Here is a 16,006-nt window from a genome sequence, read left to right as displayed (position 1 = left end):
TGTTTAAAAATACTTTAAATTTATTTTACTGTATTTTATTTGTATGCTAAGATTTAACTCTTTTAATGACAATACAAACGTCAAAAAAAACTAGATGTCAACATTTGAGTTCAGTGGTGAGGTTGTGCTTTTAAATCAAATAGAATAAGTACTACACAAACAATTTATTTGGTTTTTCATAATACTACTATAAAACTACTTGTTTTTAATTAGGAGACGTATACCGCATTTTTTTTAACAATTTCTGCGTGAACCGTTTAAACGGTTTGTATATGAGTACTTATATGTATTCTGCTATATCATACAGTATGTACCTATGTATTTTTCTATACCAAAACCCCTGATATAGAATAGCTTTATCCAATGAAATAATACAATACAATGAAATAATAAACCACATATAGTTATATATGCTAATAAAGATATACAAGTTCACTAATATTATAAAGAGGAAACGGTTTATGTGTGGGGTTAATTTATAGAACAATTCAAACGATTTCAAATTTTCAGATAGGATGCTTTTTATTACAAATATACCACGTGAGCGAAACTCGTGAGCAAAGCTAATATATTATAATATTAATAGTAAGTAAATATATACATAATATTATGTAAAAAATAAATCAAAAAGTATAATTCTACAAGCGGAGATATCAAGGCCGGATTTGGCCCTTGGTCAAGAGTCAAGAAATATCATAATAAATAATACCATTATCTAATCATTATGCTTCCAATGTTACATTTTTTGAAGTCACTTGATACATTGACCTCCATAATATATTCAATTTATTTAATCGCACTAATTTAAGGAGCAACGTGATAGCAACTTTTGTTTTCGTCTGATCGATCATGCCTGATAAGAAATAGGTGATTATAGTTAACTTCGTAGATAAAAGAAATATATGTTAACTTGGTAGGAGTTAATTAAAAATATTTGTGAAACTTTTCTTTACAAAATCAGTATTCGGTATAAATATATAGAACTAAGTATGAAGTAATAGTTTAAAAAGGATTTTTTTGCATGGGGATATCTAGATGATTCCTTCTTTTGATCACTCTTATGAAATTGAAGAAATACATTTTCAGCTCATTTCACTGTACATTAGTGTATATGTTCAAACTAAAAGCCCTAAACTGATTGAAGGCACTAGCTTAGATTTCTCTTAAAAACTAGAGAAATTAATTTGATCAAATTAAAATGAAATAGCCAAAAAATGTTGATGCCGGGTCGTGCCAATATCAGACAAAGCATTCGTGTCTGTGCATTTTTATGCGGCTCAATTTGTGTGAGCAGGCACGCGGCGTTGCCTCAGTTATATCGATTTCATTTTATATTTGTATCCTTTTATTCGAACTTTTCAGTTTTTCCTCGATTTATTTACTTATTCATTTATACAGTGAATGTATTTGTCTATATCTGTAGCCCATGAAATTAGTAGGGTCTCAGAGTACCACTAATTCCATGCTGTAGCCCCAAATATGTTTTTTTCTTTGTGTCGAAGTAGGTATATGTCTTAATGTGGTCTTCGCTGCAGTTTTAATTTTAACGTATGTTGATGCAGTTTTCACGAAACACACCTGTGATGTTGATGTAACTGTATTTTCAATTATAAAAGTTTATGTTGATTATTTTTTGAAGTATTTTATTATTATCGAAAATTTTATTATATTTTCTTCATGTCAATTTCTTCTTTCACATAATAAACAATAACATTAAAAAATTATATAGTTTATACAGTTAAAAGTTTATGGGGATGTATGTTTTCTTACTTTTGATCAACCGTATAGAAACATACATTCAAGTAGGTACACTGGTTACGAACATACCTAGTCTGTGGGTTACGATAAAGCTCTTATGTTTCAGAGAAACATAATATCAATTGCATATAATTACATTAGATACTAGAATTATGCTAAATTAGATAATATTTTATTACTATTATACTATGAAATACTTATAAATCAGTTTTTTTAATATAATCAAAGCCTCGGTTATATCAATGTCAACATTCGCCTAGGGAAGCTACTGTTTTATGTAAATTAGCTAAATACAATTAGTTTACTATAATAAATATTCATTACTAGTGAAGAATACTGAGTGTTTGATTATACAAGTGAAGAATTTATCTTTAGTCAATTATTCTTCACATAGTAAGGAATATTTTCGCTCATAAGCGAACTGGATACAGGTATTTATATATGTACTCATTACTCACCCCTTTCAAGAGTTTAGGCGCGATTGCAAATTCTACATGAATATAAACTCCAGGTAAGGTAAAGTATAACCAACCCTAACATAATGGTGATGTACAAGACGTGTGGATTGCTGAAGATTGAACGATTGCATCTCTCGACAGAACAGCGAGAGCCTCTGAAGAGTTTAATACTGCTGCTAAAACTTTTAATCGACATTTCTGTGTTGTATTTAGGTTATGTTGACACAATAATTTCTACATGTTAAACGAATACGGCGCGTCATGTCAAAATAATTCAATTCCACAGACACTGATGTTTTTAGAAAGTCTTCGCGCTTGCACCATGCGCTAATTCTTAGACGAGAGATCGAGAGAAGTTACAGATACCATAGATTTAGAATTTCCTGCGCGCGGGTGAGATACGATACGATTTCGATATTTTTTCTTTCTTCTTAGAGCTGGGAGGCGCGCAACTTTTAAAAGGTAACGGTAGTCTTATTATTTTTCTTCTCTTTCGTCTTCTTCCGTCTAGCGTCTATGAAAAGTTCAAGTCGAAATGCGAAATCGAAGTTCATACAATACGAAGTTACTATTTTCGAGAAGATAAGAATATAATATAATAAAGGAATTCTAAAAAGTACGAGTGCTCTAATCGAAAGCAATTCCGATGGATCAGGTAGCGCCGCGTGCGGAGCAGCAACCTTTCTAAATCTATGGGTATCGTTGATAATTAAAGAAATATTTGATCCGATGCATTTGTCTAGACTGTGAGTTTCGGAGGATTGCGAATTAAGGTAAAGGCTCAGATAAAATACTTACTGGCTTTTGCTTCGGGGGAATATTGAAACCTTTCTGAATTGTAGTAATATTTGATTATAGCATGTGATGAATAATAAATAAAATAGTAGGTACTCCCGAAGTACTTATTAAAACCATGATTAGACCAGATCAGCACGTTCAAATCCATGGACGTAATAAGTACTTCGTGTACGGAGTACCTACTAATTCCATGTTCAAACCTTCACTAGATAAATTAAATGTCTGTGACGTACATAAAAACATACAACCTGGATTTAATAAATACTTCGTCGGAGTACCTATACCAATTCCATGACGTACAATAAAATGTACAGAGCCCTCTTAAATCTATGAGAAATGCTTATCATGAAATTGCTATGGGCATAAATGGTATAAAGGTCTTTGCAGTTTAATAGCTTGGTTTTTATCTATGGATATCTCTGGTAAAGAACCAAGCACCTCATAAGAGTCTAGGTCATCTAGGGTATTGTTTTACTAATTTTAATTTATATGATTTTATAAATTAGAGATAACACCATTTCGCATTATAATATCTATATTTTCTATTAACATAAAAAATACAATGTAAAAATATTATCTAAATAGCGCATATAAATTACATTTCTTAGATAATACAAAAAATGATGCAAATTATTATTTTAAAAGATTGACACAATTTAACACGCCTCGGGCAACATCGGTTAGTGCAGAGAGTGAAGAAATGAAACCTGTATTTACGAACTTACTAGGTTAATGGAAAGAATAGCCTTGATTTATTGATTTTACAACGTTAAAGTATTTCGACAGAAATATATTTATTTATTCTATTATCTTTTGTCTAGATTATCTCTCTGCTGGGTTATCTCGGAAGTACTTAGTCTTGGCTATTTCATGCAGGACTTTGCTCATGTTGTCCCCTGTCTCTCGGACCATGAAGGAGAAAATGCTATCGGGGTTAGACAGTAGCCGGTAAGGGTAGTCAAACTCTACGGCTTGGCCCTTGTCCATCACCAACACTCGGTCGGAGTCCATGATGGTGTTCAATCTATGGGCTATCGTTAGGACAGTGCAGGATGCAAACTCACGGCGAATTGTTTTCTGAATAAGCGCGTCCGTTCTGTAACAACATATTTTAGTCAAAGAGGTACAGTGCAGTTTTCTATTAATTTACTAAATAGTATCTGTAGTAAGTGTAAGTAGTTTAAATAGTATCTGTTCTGTTTTACTTTTTTACAAGCTTTTATTTCACTTCCATCGTATGAATGTTTTATACGATCAATTTGGATGACAAAGCAATGGACCAGGATCGGTTCCTGACATTTACTATCTAACTTCTCAAGGTTTTACTGCACACGTGCACTAATTTTTTTGCGTCGAATGTTTTTCTTTTTTTATTGATAGTTTAATGTAACACGATCTCTCTGACGACAACAAAAGTTTGTCTCAAATATTTGTTTTTGTAATAAACTTATTTTGTTTTGTTACTCACTGAGGATCTACGTTGGCTGTAGCTTCATCCATGACTAGAATTTTATTAGAGCGCAAAACTGCTCGCGCTAAGCATATAAGTTGACGCTGGCCGACAGAAAAGTTGGTGCCACCTTCGGATACCTTGTAATCTAATGCTGGCACCGCATCCTTGAGCTCCACCTGAAAATAAATAATTATTAGTCCGATTGCCGCTTCTTGGATAGGCACAAAAAATAAGAAGTGTTGGAAGTTACTCGTTTACTACGTTACGATACAATCAACCATTGGGGAATCTTGTTTTTATATTTTACAACTAGCTGATGCCTGCGACTATTCAATAATTTGATTGGAAATACAACTTTTATTTATTCATTCAAATTTTGTCATTTCATCATCATCATGATGTAAATTCGTCCTCCTAATTTTTAATATATGTATAAGACCTATATTTGTTAATTGATGTCCTTAGAGAAAAGGCTGCGATGAAGTTTGTTGCGCCGCTTCTTCTTCACCTGCGCTTTGGACGCCGGCAGTAGACTTTAATTTTTTGACATCAATAAGTGATGTAAATCATGCTAAATTGAATAAAGAATTTTGAATTTGAATTTGACTTCGTTCACGAGGCCGAACAATTATTGGTAAGGAGTCAAAACTATTATTATAGAGAAATTTAATTATACAGACAAATGTAACGATACCTATGCATACAGAAAATGCTAACCAGACTAAAAAAGTATACTTTCTATAGTTTAGCTGAACTATTATGACACTTCTTCAGGTGTTCCAGATCTTCGATTTTTATACCTCAACAGAAAATGCTCATCAGACTGAACAACTTTTATTAGAGCGTCATTTCTATTTTTCCTATAGTTTAGCTGTACCATCATAGGTCTACATCAGGTGTTCCAGATCTTCTATTTTTATATCTCAACAGAAACTGCTCATCAGACTCAACAATCTTTGTTAAGTCGTAATTTCTATATTTCCTATAGTTTAGCTGTACCATTATAGGTCTACATCAGGTGTTCCAGATCTTCGATTTTTATATCTCATCAGAAAATGCTCATCAGGCTGAATAACTTTTGTTAAGACGTCATTTCAATATTTCCTATAGTTTAGCTGTACCATCATTGTTCTCCATCAGGTGTTTCAAAATAATTTTACCCTATATGTTGCCCAGGCTTAATAGCTATATAACAAAAAGTTTCATTTCGTCCAGTAGTTCCGAAGATTAGCATGTACAAACAAACAGACATTTTTTTTCAAATTCTCACTCTGTTGCTATGACTCTATCGCCTAATTTTATTTTTATATAAATTTATTCAATGTACAGGACTTTTTTACTGTTTTATTATATGTATTGATATAAACAAAACCTTTCTAACCGCCGCTGCGATTCCAAAAGGTCATGTCATACGAAATTTTCTGTTACCAAATTGATTGGATTTGATGACTATTCATCTTGGAAATTCGCTGTGTAATATGTCAGAAATATACGCAGACACATCCTGAGAAGGACAATACAGTAGAGATTGAAAAGGATCAAGAGGCTTTTACCTTGATTTGTCTTTATTTGGAACCTCAACTCTATCCGTATGTACAATACCTTTCATATGCGGGGCATGCGTTGGCAGTCATTTTTGAGGATAAATGAATTAATAGACGAATAAATTTGATGAATTCCGAAGAAATGTGGACGGGAAAGCAACAGAACTTGGATGATTTAAGGGTATTTGGTTCTTTTTCCTATTTACATATTCCTAAAGAGAAAGGTAGAGCCATCTACGTCAACACCGGTAGTTCCTAATGAAGTATTGAATAACTTATCTATTGACGATGAAATCAGTACATCAAATAAAATTAAAAATGAGGTTGATAATTTTGAAGATTGCCATTAAGACGAACCTAGATATCCTTTAAGGAATAGGAGGAATAGGATTCTACACAGTACTTAAAGTGGATTATATTGTTATCATAGTTTAAATGATAAAGAGTAAGAACCGCGGATTTACAGAGAAGCATTAAGAAGGCCAGAAAGTCATGAGTGGCAAGCAGCAATGGAACACGAATTAGAGTCAATGAAAGAGCACGACGTTTGGAAGGTAGTTGAGAAACCGCCTGGAACCAAAGTAGTTGGAAAGAAATGGATCTACAAATACAAATATGATGCGGACGGTAAAATGGATCGACTTAGCGGTTTACACAGTCATATGGCGTAGATTATTTGGAGACATTTTCACCGTCGTGAGAAGATCAACTCTCAAGGCTTTGGCTGCGGAAAATGATTTACACACATTCACATTTCACATCAATGATGCACAGTGCACCATTTTGATGTGAAATGTGAATATGTAATTTAAAAAAGTGTATATACAATTACCGGAATGTTTGTTTTGTTTATTGCAGAAGGCAATACATGGCCTTAAACAAGCCAGTCGTTCATAGAATGAAAAATAAATAGTGTCTCAATGTCATAATCATCAATGTCATTTAAACATTCTGACAATGTTTGTATTATAAAGATGATATATTTATATATCTTTATAAGGATGATTTTATTATATTTTTTAGGAATATGAACAGTAAACTAAATTTCCTGATGGGTTAACAAAAAGTGTTCAAAGTTAAAGATTTGAAGGAAGCCCGGCAAGTCTTAGGGATAGGCTTGGAGAGAAGAAATAAAGGTGGGTTATTTCTACACCATGAAGAGACTTTATTGAAAGACTTTGGTATGGATAATTGCAAGCCGAGGCAGATGGGGGTGATGAGACTACCATAGTGATGACAAGAACTGCCAAAAAACTTTAAGATTGAGATACCAGTCTTAAATATTTAAATTATTGATAGGCGCTTTAAATTATTTAGCTTGTAATATGAGACCTGACATTTCAGCCGCCGTGAGCTTCTTGGCTCAGTATAATTCGTGTTGTCAGTCTGTACACATGAAGGCAGCTAAACGTGTATTGGGTTACCTGAAGGGAACGTATAACTTAGGCCTCATATTCCAGAAGTCTAATTTACAGTTAGTGGAAAATATTGCAAGCATCACTGACACTCTGGTTGTCAAAGTTAGAATTGATAAACAAAGTGCAATCGCTTTAGCTAATAACGCGATTGCTCACCGTCGCATTAAGCATATAGACATACGGTATCATTATGTTCGTCATTGCATGAAAAAATTAATGAAGTTGGAGTACATACCTACTGAAGATAACATTGCAGATGTACTGACGAAATCTTTGCCTCGCGTTAAGTATGAAAAGACTTATCTGACGATATAGATTGTTGAATGTGTAGTTATAGGACACCTCAAATATGTTGGTATAAGTTTACGCCCTATCGTAATGGGATAACATATTCTTAGGTACAGGCAAAAAGGCTTTACAATATCCAAGTCACCCACCTGTTCTAAAGCCCGCCAAATCTCATCGTCACTGTAGCTGTTGAACGGGTCCAAGTTATAGCGAAGCGTGGCGGAGAACAGCACCGGTTCTTGTGGTATTATCGATATCCTGGACCTCAATTCCTTACAGAAAGAAATAAATGCATAAGATACGTTAGCTAATTTATAAGATACGTTAGCTTCATCAACAATTTAGGTTAGATAAGAGTTTTTAGAATCTGTTTCCATCCATTGCTCGACTCTGACGCGAATTACTATATATCAGTATTAATGTAGTACTATATATCAGTGGTTGGTCATAGACTTATTTGAGTGGTTTGAACACCAAATTATACACATAATTTGGTAGCATATATAATAAAAATACCGTTAAATAAATGCGGTAACTGACTAGAAAAAAAAAATACCTTCTTAGAGATTTCTTGTGTGTCGAGACCGTCTATCATAATACTGCCCTCGGTTTCTGTGAGACGGAAGAGGGCAGATATCAGCGAGGACTTGCCCGCTCCAGTGCGCCCGACCACACCCACCTGTCGAAAAATGCTATTTGCTATAAATTATAATAAAAAATATAATATAGATATATTATCAATAATATTAATAAATAAAAAAAATATAATATAGATATATTATCACGACGCGATTAAGTTTCACAGCCTTAACAGCTGGTAGGTAACAATAACATTCCCAAAGGATTGACTTCAGGCAGGTGGTGGTTATTTTTGTACAGCTGTAACCCGAAATGTAATAAGCGAAGATGTTAAAGAAATAGATACATTTGTCCCTTACGGGAGAGATCAAGATAAGGGCTACGAGACTTTATGGTCACGTTTACCTGGATGCTTGTTGAAGTAGATGCGAAGAGAAAGAGAGGATCCCTTATTAAAAGGGAAGAGAAGCAGAAGACATGGACCTGGAGTATATCTACTTTACTCCAAGATTTGAGATTTCAATTGATAAATTTATTGATACTCGTAGTAATACTTTATACCAGCTTGTGTGGAACCTTCAAAAAAATTCTATTTTTAATTAAGCGAGATGTACCATCTGCAATGGCGGCCAAAAAACAAACATGGAACGCAAATTGAATATTCTGTTCAGCTGTTTTCCCCGACCTTTACAGTTTTGTTCCCTAAGGAAGGAAATTTCGGAATGTTGCAGCTTCACTTGTCCATTTTTATAATTGGATATTTTTAATACTCATATGATATTCGTAATGAAATGCTGAACTTGGTATACCAACAAGATAATTAACCAGATATACAAAAGTTTTAGAAAATTAGTTTCTAAACTCTGGTTTCCTTAACGGCCAAAGGGACATAATATGAATACATAACAACAGTTTTCAAACAATCTGTATTACCTTCCAAGTTGCGTTTAGGACAAAGTTGAGGTTTTTCAAAACAGGTGGATCTTGAGGTCCATATCTCATTGACACATCTTTGAACACTATTTCTCCTTTCATAGGCCATTGACTGGGAGGTTGTATCGCTGGAAATAAATTACAGTTAATAATCACTACATACAAACTTTGGTTTTATGGACACAATATTTTAAAATCACCTTATGGCCGCTAGATTTATTATAAATTAACCTTCAGGAACAATTAACAAGATAGAAAATCTGGAAAAATACAAGGCACAATCTTTTACTGACATTTCACAATCACGACTTCGTCTACCAAAAGCAATTGCGACTGATTTACATATGATGTAACTGCATGCGGTAAAATAATCGATTTCTTACGTCCTTCATCCATGTTGGCCTCTTGTGGCAACCTCTTATACTCAAGCACCCTCTCGACGGACGTCATCTGTCCAAGGAAGTCCGCGGTGAACCGCGCACTCATCTGCAGCATCATGATCAGCGCCATGGACTGGCTGACGGCCAGCCCCGCGCTTCCCACAGGTATCGAGTCACCTATCGACATAGTTTACTCTTGTATTTATCAGTTTATAGATTGCAATATTCAGTTACATAATTACATCGTCCATTCGAAGGGGTATAGAACAAATATTTATGCTTCCTTGTAATGTTGCTTACAACTGGGATAAAGGTGTATCAGTTGGAGGATCGTGGACGATCCGTCAAAAAAATCGTAGATTGACGCTTTTGAAATGCGGTCTTGGAGACGGTTACTAAGGATAAAATGGACTGCTTATCGCACAAACGTTTTCATTCTACAAGAGCTTCATATCAAACAAAGACTTTCGTCGATTTTGTACGAGTACGAATCCTAAAAATGTTTGGACCCGCAACGAAAGCCCTTTGTAACGGTTCTATTAATGATGCAGGGGAAAGTAGAAGGTCAACGTTCCAAGATGGACAGATCTCATTAAAATATCGACGAAGGGTTCCATGTGTACCCGAAGGGTATTTGGATATACAAAATTGATATACAAAAGTGATATAAAAAATTAATATATACATTTTATAATTGAATAAAAGTAAATTACCAATAAACAGGATAGGATAAACAAAAGCAAAAAAAAACTCGACCAACATGAAAATCATCGATATTAAAATTACAAAAGAGTTTCTTACCAAACTCAATGAACAGGAAAATGCACATTATGATTCCAAGGTAGACCAAGCACAGAACGTCCAAGTACAAGCCAAATGCAGTGGAGCCGCCCAAAAACGTGTAGAAGGCACTCGAGTGTATATCCTAAAAACAATGTATATTATAGTATAATGCCCGAAAAGGAATAAATTTTTGTGTCTATGTTTATAACACAGACACAAAAATTTATTCCTTTTCGGGCGTGTGTACCTGATTTATCAATTAAACATACTTTTAAATAGTAGTCATTAATATGAAATAAAATCGACGAAGTTTGATTATTTATTTATAACCTACCTGTGCATTATCGAATTGTCTTAGAAGCCTGGTTTCAGAATTAGAACTTCTGATTGTGGAAAGTCCAGAAAGAGTAGAATTGATCATTCCAAATACAGGACTCTTTGCTGAAAAAAATATTTATTTAGTAAATGCAACACGGAAATGAATACTTAAAAAACAAAACAAGTGCCCATGTGAACAAAATACTTACTAGTACCTTCAAGCCGTTTTACAGCTTGAGCGGCATTTAAGTACCACTTTAACATGACAACAAATAAAATAATCAAAATAGATGTTGGTAATAAGGTCCATGGCAAAGCTATAGCGTTGAGGGTCAATACACTGATCATGTACAAGTATGACTGCAAGGTTTCCAGCAAACTTCGCGGTAGCAACTCGTCGACTGCACCCAAATCTTTAGAGAATCTATTCAAAATTCTTCCTGAAAATTATATATAAAATACAATAAATTCTGACATAGTCCAGATCCAAGGATCTGGATTTTAGTTTTGAGTTTTGAACTGTTTATTACTATTTGATCCATTAAAAAGATAGGTCTCACTTTGAAAAATATGGTGTATAATCATTGGTGGTGCGGACTGTTTCAACTTACGATTCCACTTAATTAATTAACAATTTTATTATATCGAAGATAATAACTTCTTATACGTGTTTCTGTTTATATTCATAATAACAATTCTAGACGTAGAATAAATAAACAAGGATATATAAAATACTTACCGGATGGATTGGTGTCGAAAAATCTCATAACAGCATTTATAATATTCTTGAATACCGAGTTATGCAAGTTTTGTGACGCACGGATAGTCGCAGAAACGAAAGTGACAATTCGCAGTTGTGTTAAGATGATTAGGGAGACTACAACTCCAGATAATACATAAACAAATCCAGCAGTTGTTAAAATCCCAATTTCCGTGTTCCAACCAGGATCTGAAAACAACATTATTGGAACTTATTAAATGGAATGCAGGCTGACTGATTAGAATATCAACGCAGGGAAGAAATAACTGAACGTAGAAACTTTAAATTTTTAATACATACTTCTAGAGTGAATTGCGAATTCTTTTCATTCTAAAGCCGGGCCCACTGCGCCATGTTTGGAACAGAACATTGTTCAAAAACATAAACAGCCGACAACAATTTTACGTTTTACAACGATAAAACACGTTCGGCCACGCCCCTTTTTATGTCTTTGAACAATGTTCTGTTCAATAAATGGCGCAGTGGACCCGGCTTTATGACTGAAGATAGAAAAAAAGTAAATAAAAAATATTAAAAAAAGTAAATTTTAAAACATTTGGATTTCAAACTCAAATACTTACCAGGGTCGACGTCTTCTGGCAAATCATTTATGTAATTGTCTACAGAGTTGGTCCTATAAATATAATATGGTGGTTAAAGGCAAACGAGTAAATACAAAGTTAAAAATACAAAAAGAACCTATAAAAAGTTCTTACCAAAAACTGATCCAGTAATCGGCGGTAGTTGCAGCTGCCTGGGTTACAATCAGGGTGCACACAGCAATCATAACAAAGAACCAAGATTGGACGCTGCTTATATAACTGAATATAACTTCCCATTTCAGATTTCCTTTCGCCCTTTCTTCTGCTTCTAAAACTTGTTGCTTTTCTTCTCGACCATCCTCACTCTTGACTGACACTCCTCTGTGTAAAGAGGGTCTCTTTACACCCTGAAATTTTAGAAAACTAATTGTGTACATACTAATATTGTATACCTACCAACCACATAATCTATTTTTAATTTGATTTTTTCTGTTATGTCAACTTTTTTATATTTTTAAAATTTTTATATACATATATATATATATATATATATTGCGAACCAAAGGTAGTACATTATAAATCTGGTCACGTCATCTATCTAGTTCTATATTTATATGGAGAAAACATGAATGCCAAACCACTACATTAATATGGGCAAGAAAGAATTCAACATACATAATGGCTACGGCCTATAAGAAGAATATATTACCTTATCTGCGCCACCGTCTTCTACGTCACCTTCTTGGAGACTAGCTAGAAGCATTGAAAATTCTTTTTCTGACTTGACGAGATCATCATAGGTACCCATATTTTCAATAGTGCCCTAAAAAATTAAAATATTGAGATATATTTCATATAAATATTATAAATATTATATTTTAAAATGTATTAGAACCTTACATCATTTAAAATAATTAGCTGTTCGGCTGCCTTCAGGTAATGGATTTGATGTGTTACCAAAATACACGTCTTTTTGGCCAGATAGCCTTTGATGCAGATTTCAAATAACTGCCGACCTACATTTGCGTCTACTGCGGACAGCGGGTCATCCAGCAAATATATGTCAGACTGAAATTGAAACAATGGGTCAATAACAACTATACACGTTCTTAGTTCCTAAGTAGTTAGGTACTTAGTTGCTTGCCAGTAATCAGAAATTACATTGGCAATTAACAGATTCTGAAACTTTGTGTTTATTTTAATAACTTATTTAATTAAATACAAATATAACAAGGGTTACTCACGTCTCTATAGACTGCTCGAGCCAAGTTTATTCTGGCTCTTTGGCCACCCGAAAGTGACACTCCGCGATCACCGACCAATGACAGGTCACCATAAGGGAATTGTTTAAAGTCAGGTTGAAGTGAACATACACGAGCCACCTACAAAGTAATTATCAAAAAATTATCTTGAACAATGAAAATAATTATAACCTTAATATATGGAACCTCAGCGTAGGTATATATTACCTCTTTGTATTTTTCAACATCATAGGGGAGTCCAAACAAAATGTTTTCCCGCACAGTTCCCGAAAATAGCCATGGTTCTTGACTAGCGTAAGAAATTGTACCATTTACTTTGACAGAACCCGTGCGAGTTGGTAGTTCTCTTAGGAGAAGTTGGAGCACAGAAGTCTGTAATTATAGTATTATTGGTAATTAATATTTTATGTGTAACTAATCTTTATTACTTATTAGACCAGTGAACGTTACCTTTCCAGAGCCAACGGGACCGATGATGGCACACAATTTTTTATGGCGCACTCGGAAGGACAAATTTTTCAAAGTGGCATCTTCAGGACTGGCATCTTCGATCCATGAGGCATTCACATCAGATATTTCCACGGCAAAGTCGCTATTTACAGGTTTTGCAGGTGCTATAAAGCAAACATTAGTTATATATTTAGGTAAAGTATAAAATAGATTTGATTCTGTTTTCTGTGTAATATAATTGTATTTTATTCACTTACAGGCTACTGTATAAAATAGATAAAGAGTGAAGAAATAGTCTCAATAAACAGTGAAGAACAAAATATAATATTTTTTACTTACCGGCAACGATTTCGAGGTTGTCAAGGGATGTTATTTTATTGGCAAGAACATTTGATTTCCCAGTGGGCTCGTGTTTAGAGTTGAAAGTTAAGTTGTCAGCATACGAGCCATTATTTTTTTTCGCAACATTGTCAGAAACTTCACCTAAAACAGTAATGAGACTTGAAGAATCCAATTTTATGAAGATTGCCAAGCAAATTTTTGTAAAATCTTAGTATAAAACAAAGTCGCTACCCGCTATCTGTCTATGCCTATCTATGTTTGGATCAAGTCATCACGAACGTTCGTCTCAATAGCTAGATACCAAGTCGACATAATAATAATGTTTATAGCTATATCTACTTCATATTATAGAACTTAATAAACTGTACATTGATTCCTACTCTTGGCTATAATATAATTTTGACGTATGATGAGATGTTCAGGTGTGTTTATTTTTTTAAATAAAACTAAAATATAATATTTACCCAAAACGAGAAAATCTTGAATGCGTTCAATCGACACCAACATTTCTGATAAAGAAGCAATGGCCATAGGTAAAATCATAGTGACATTAAACTGAATCGTACTGAAGTATTGTTGGATTGGATAAATCTGGAACAAAAGAGTAACTATATTGATAAATTAATCAACATAAGGATAATGTAATAGCAGAACCAACCATTGGGAACCAACGGCAAACCATTGCTTTGGTTTTTTTTTTTAAACGGAAAAATTTCAAACTTTTTGTACATACAATCTTCTGATATTTCATTTAAAAGAAGCTCCACGAAGTTTTAAAACCAATTAAATACATAAATTTGTAACATCATAATTGGTATTTTTTAAATCTGAGCTGATATCATTTGTTTGCGTAGGTATCTTCATTATCTTTTGGCTTCGTTATCTATTTATTTTGTAAAATTGTATAAATTATTCGATAGAGATACAGTAGAAAATTTGAGAAATATCATTATAAACATAAATAATTAACGTACCAAACCATTTGTAAACTTATGACCGGTTGATAAATCTATACCACTTGAAATAGATTGAGTGTATATGTTATAAAATATAGTATCATTGAGTTAGTATTCCATAACACTAGTTACGAACTTACTTTGGGGCTTCATAAGCATGAAACCAGCGTATTATAATCATAATGAGTAACTAAGTATATATATATCTAATATATACTTTGTTGTAGCAAATAAATAATTTATCATCAATAAAATTGTCCATACCACGGTGGCAGAAATCATAGAACCAGCAAACACGAGTGTTATGATAGTGAACAGCATGATGGACCTCTCGGTGAATAACATGAAGCCAATGAAGGAACTGCGGATAAACAGCGACCTCTTGAGAGCTTGCATCTCGTACTCCCGCACAGCTTTCACCACTAGTTGGAAAGGTATTTCCCAGGCATACATTTTTATAACCTGAAAAAGTTTGTTTTAATAGATCTTGAATAAATATTTCAGCCAGCTATTGAGCCGCTACAAATACATCTAAGGAATGGCAACTCTGAACTTTGCTTTCAACTTGCTTGCATGTAATTATCAATTACCATGCGGAACGATACTTTTTATGAATAAGACAGCTAGATAGCGTAAGATAGAAGATAGGTAGCTATTAAAAAATCAAGGCAATTTGTTACTCTACTTCCAGTCAGGCTAATGTTGATGATTCGGAAGGAGTTCTTAGGCAAATTAAAACATTATTTAGGTACGCACCTACCTCTGTCCTTCAAAACAGAAAATTAAATTTGCGATGAAATTTAAAAATAATTTAACAAACTAATAATTCACCTGTATTCCGTTTATAATTTCATTCATTAATTTGATTCTTCTATCTGTTCTTTTTGCAACTTGCCTCCTTACGATAAACGTAAATTTCGTGAGAAAAACTAAAAAAAAAAATACATGCATTAGAATGGTCAAATCAATTAAATAATAATTAAA

The 16,006-nt window shown here is 33.6% G+C and overlaps 1 protein-coding gene across 1 annotated transcript in view; it reads right to left on the bottom strand.

Moving 5' to 3' along the window:
- Positions 1-3,531: 3,531 nt before the first annotated feature.
- Positions 3,532-16,006, bottom strand: part of LOC128669719 (uncharacterized) — a 28,024-nt gene continuing 15,549 nt past the window's right edge. The window contains exons 18-38 of the mRNA XM_053744773.1: positions 15,854-15,951; positions 15,287-15,484; positions 14,531-14,657; positions 14,064-14,207; positions 13,725-13,888; positions 13,482-13,646; positions 13,257-13,394; positions 12,913-13,080; positions 12,722-12,835; positions 12,187-12,419; positions 12,052-12,104; positions 11,450-11,659; positions 10,920-11,150; positions 10,727-10,833; positions 10,411-10,534; positions 9,613-9,786; positions 9,230-9,357; positions 8,274-8,396; positions 7,867-7,989; positions 4,483-4,643; positions 3,532-4,110 (exon numbers count right to left, since the gene is read on the bottom strand). Coding sequence (XP_053600748.1) covers positions 3,837-4,110; positions 4,483-4,643; positions 7,867-7,989; positions 8,274-8,396; positions 9,230-9,357; positions 9,613-9,786; positions 10,411-10,534; positions 10,727-10,833; positions 10,920-11,150; positions 11,450-11,659; positions 12,052-12,104; positions 12,187-12,419; positions 12,722-12,835; positions 12,913-13,080; positions 13,257-13,394; positions 13,482-13,646; positions 13,725-13,888; positions 14,064-14,207; positions 14,531-14,657; positions 15,287-15,484; positions 15,854-15,951 — 3,257 coding nt within the window. The 3' untranslated portion in view covers positions 3,532-3,836. The remainder of the gene's footprint in view (positions 4,111-4,482; positions 4,644-7,866; positions 7,990-8,273; positions 8,397-9,229; positions 9,358-9,612; positions 9,787-10,410; positions 10,535-10,726; positions 10,834-10,919; positions 11,151-11,449; positions 11,660-12,051; positions 12,105-12,186; positions 12,420-12,721; positions 12,836-12,912; positions 13,081-13,256; positions 13,395-13,481; positions 13,647-13,724; positions 13,889-14,063; positions 14,208-14,530; positions 14,658-15,286; positions 15,485-15,853; positions 15,952-16,006) is intronic.

This window comes from Plodia interpunctella, chromosome 5 (genome assembly GCF_027563975.2).
Source record: "Plodia interpunctella isolate USDA-ARS_2022_Savannah chromosome 5, ilPloInte3.2, whole genome shotgun sequence".
Classification (NCBI taxonomy): domain Eukaryota; kingdom Metazoa; phylum Arthropoda; class Insecta; order Lepidoptera; family Pyralidae; genus Plodia; species Plodia interpunctella.
The sequence above is the reverse complement of the archived record's forward strand: the minus strand, read 5'-3'. Positions and strand labels throughout refer to the sequence as shown.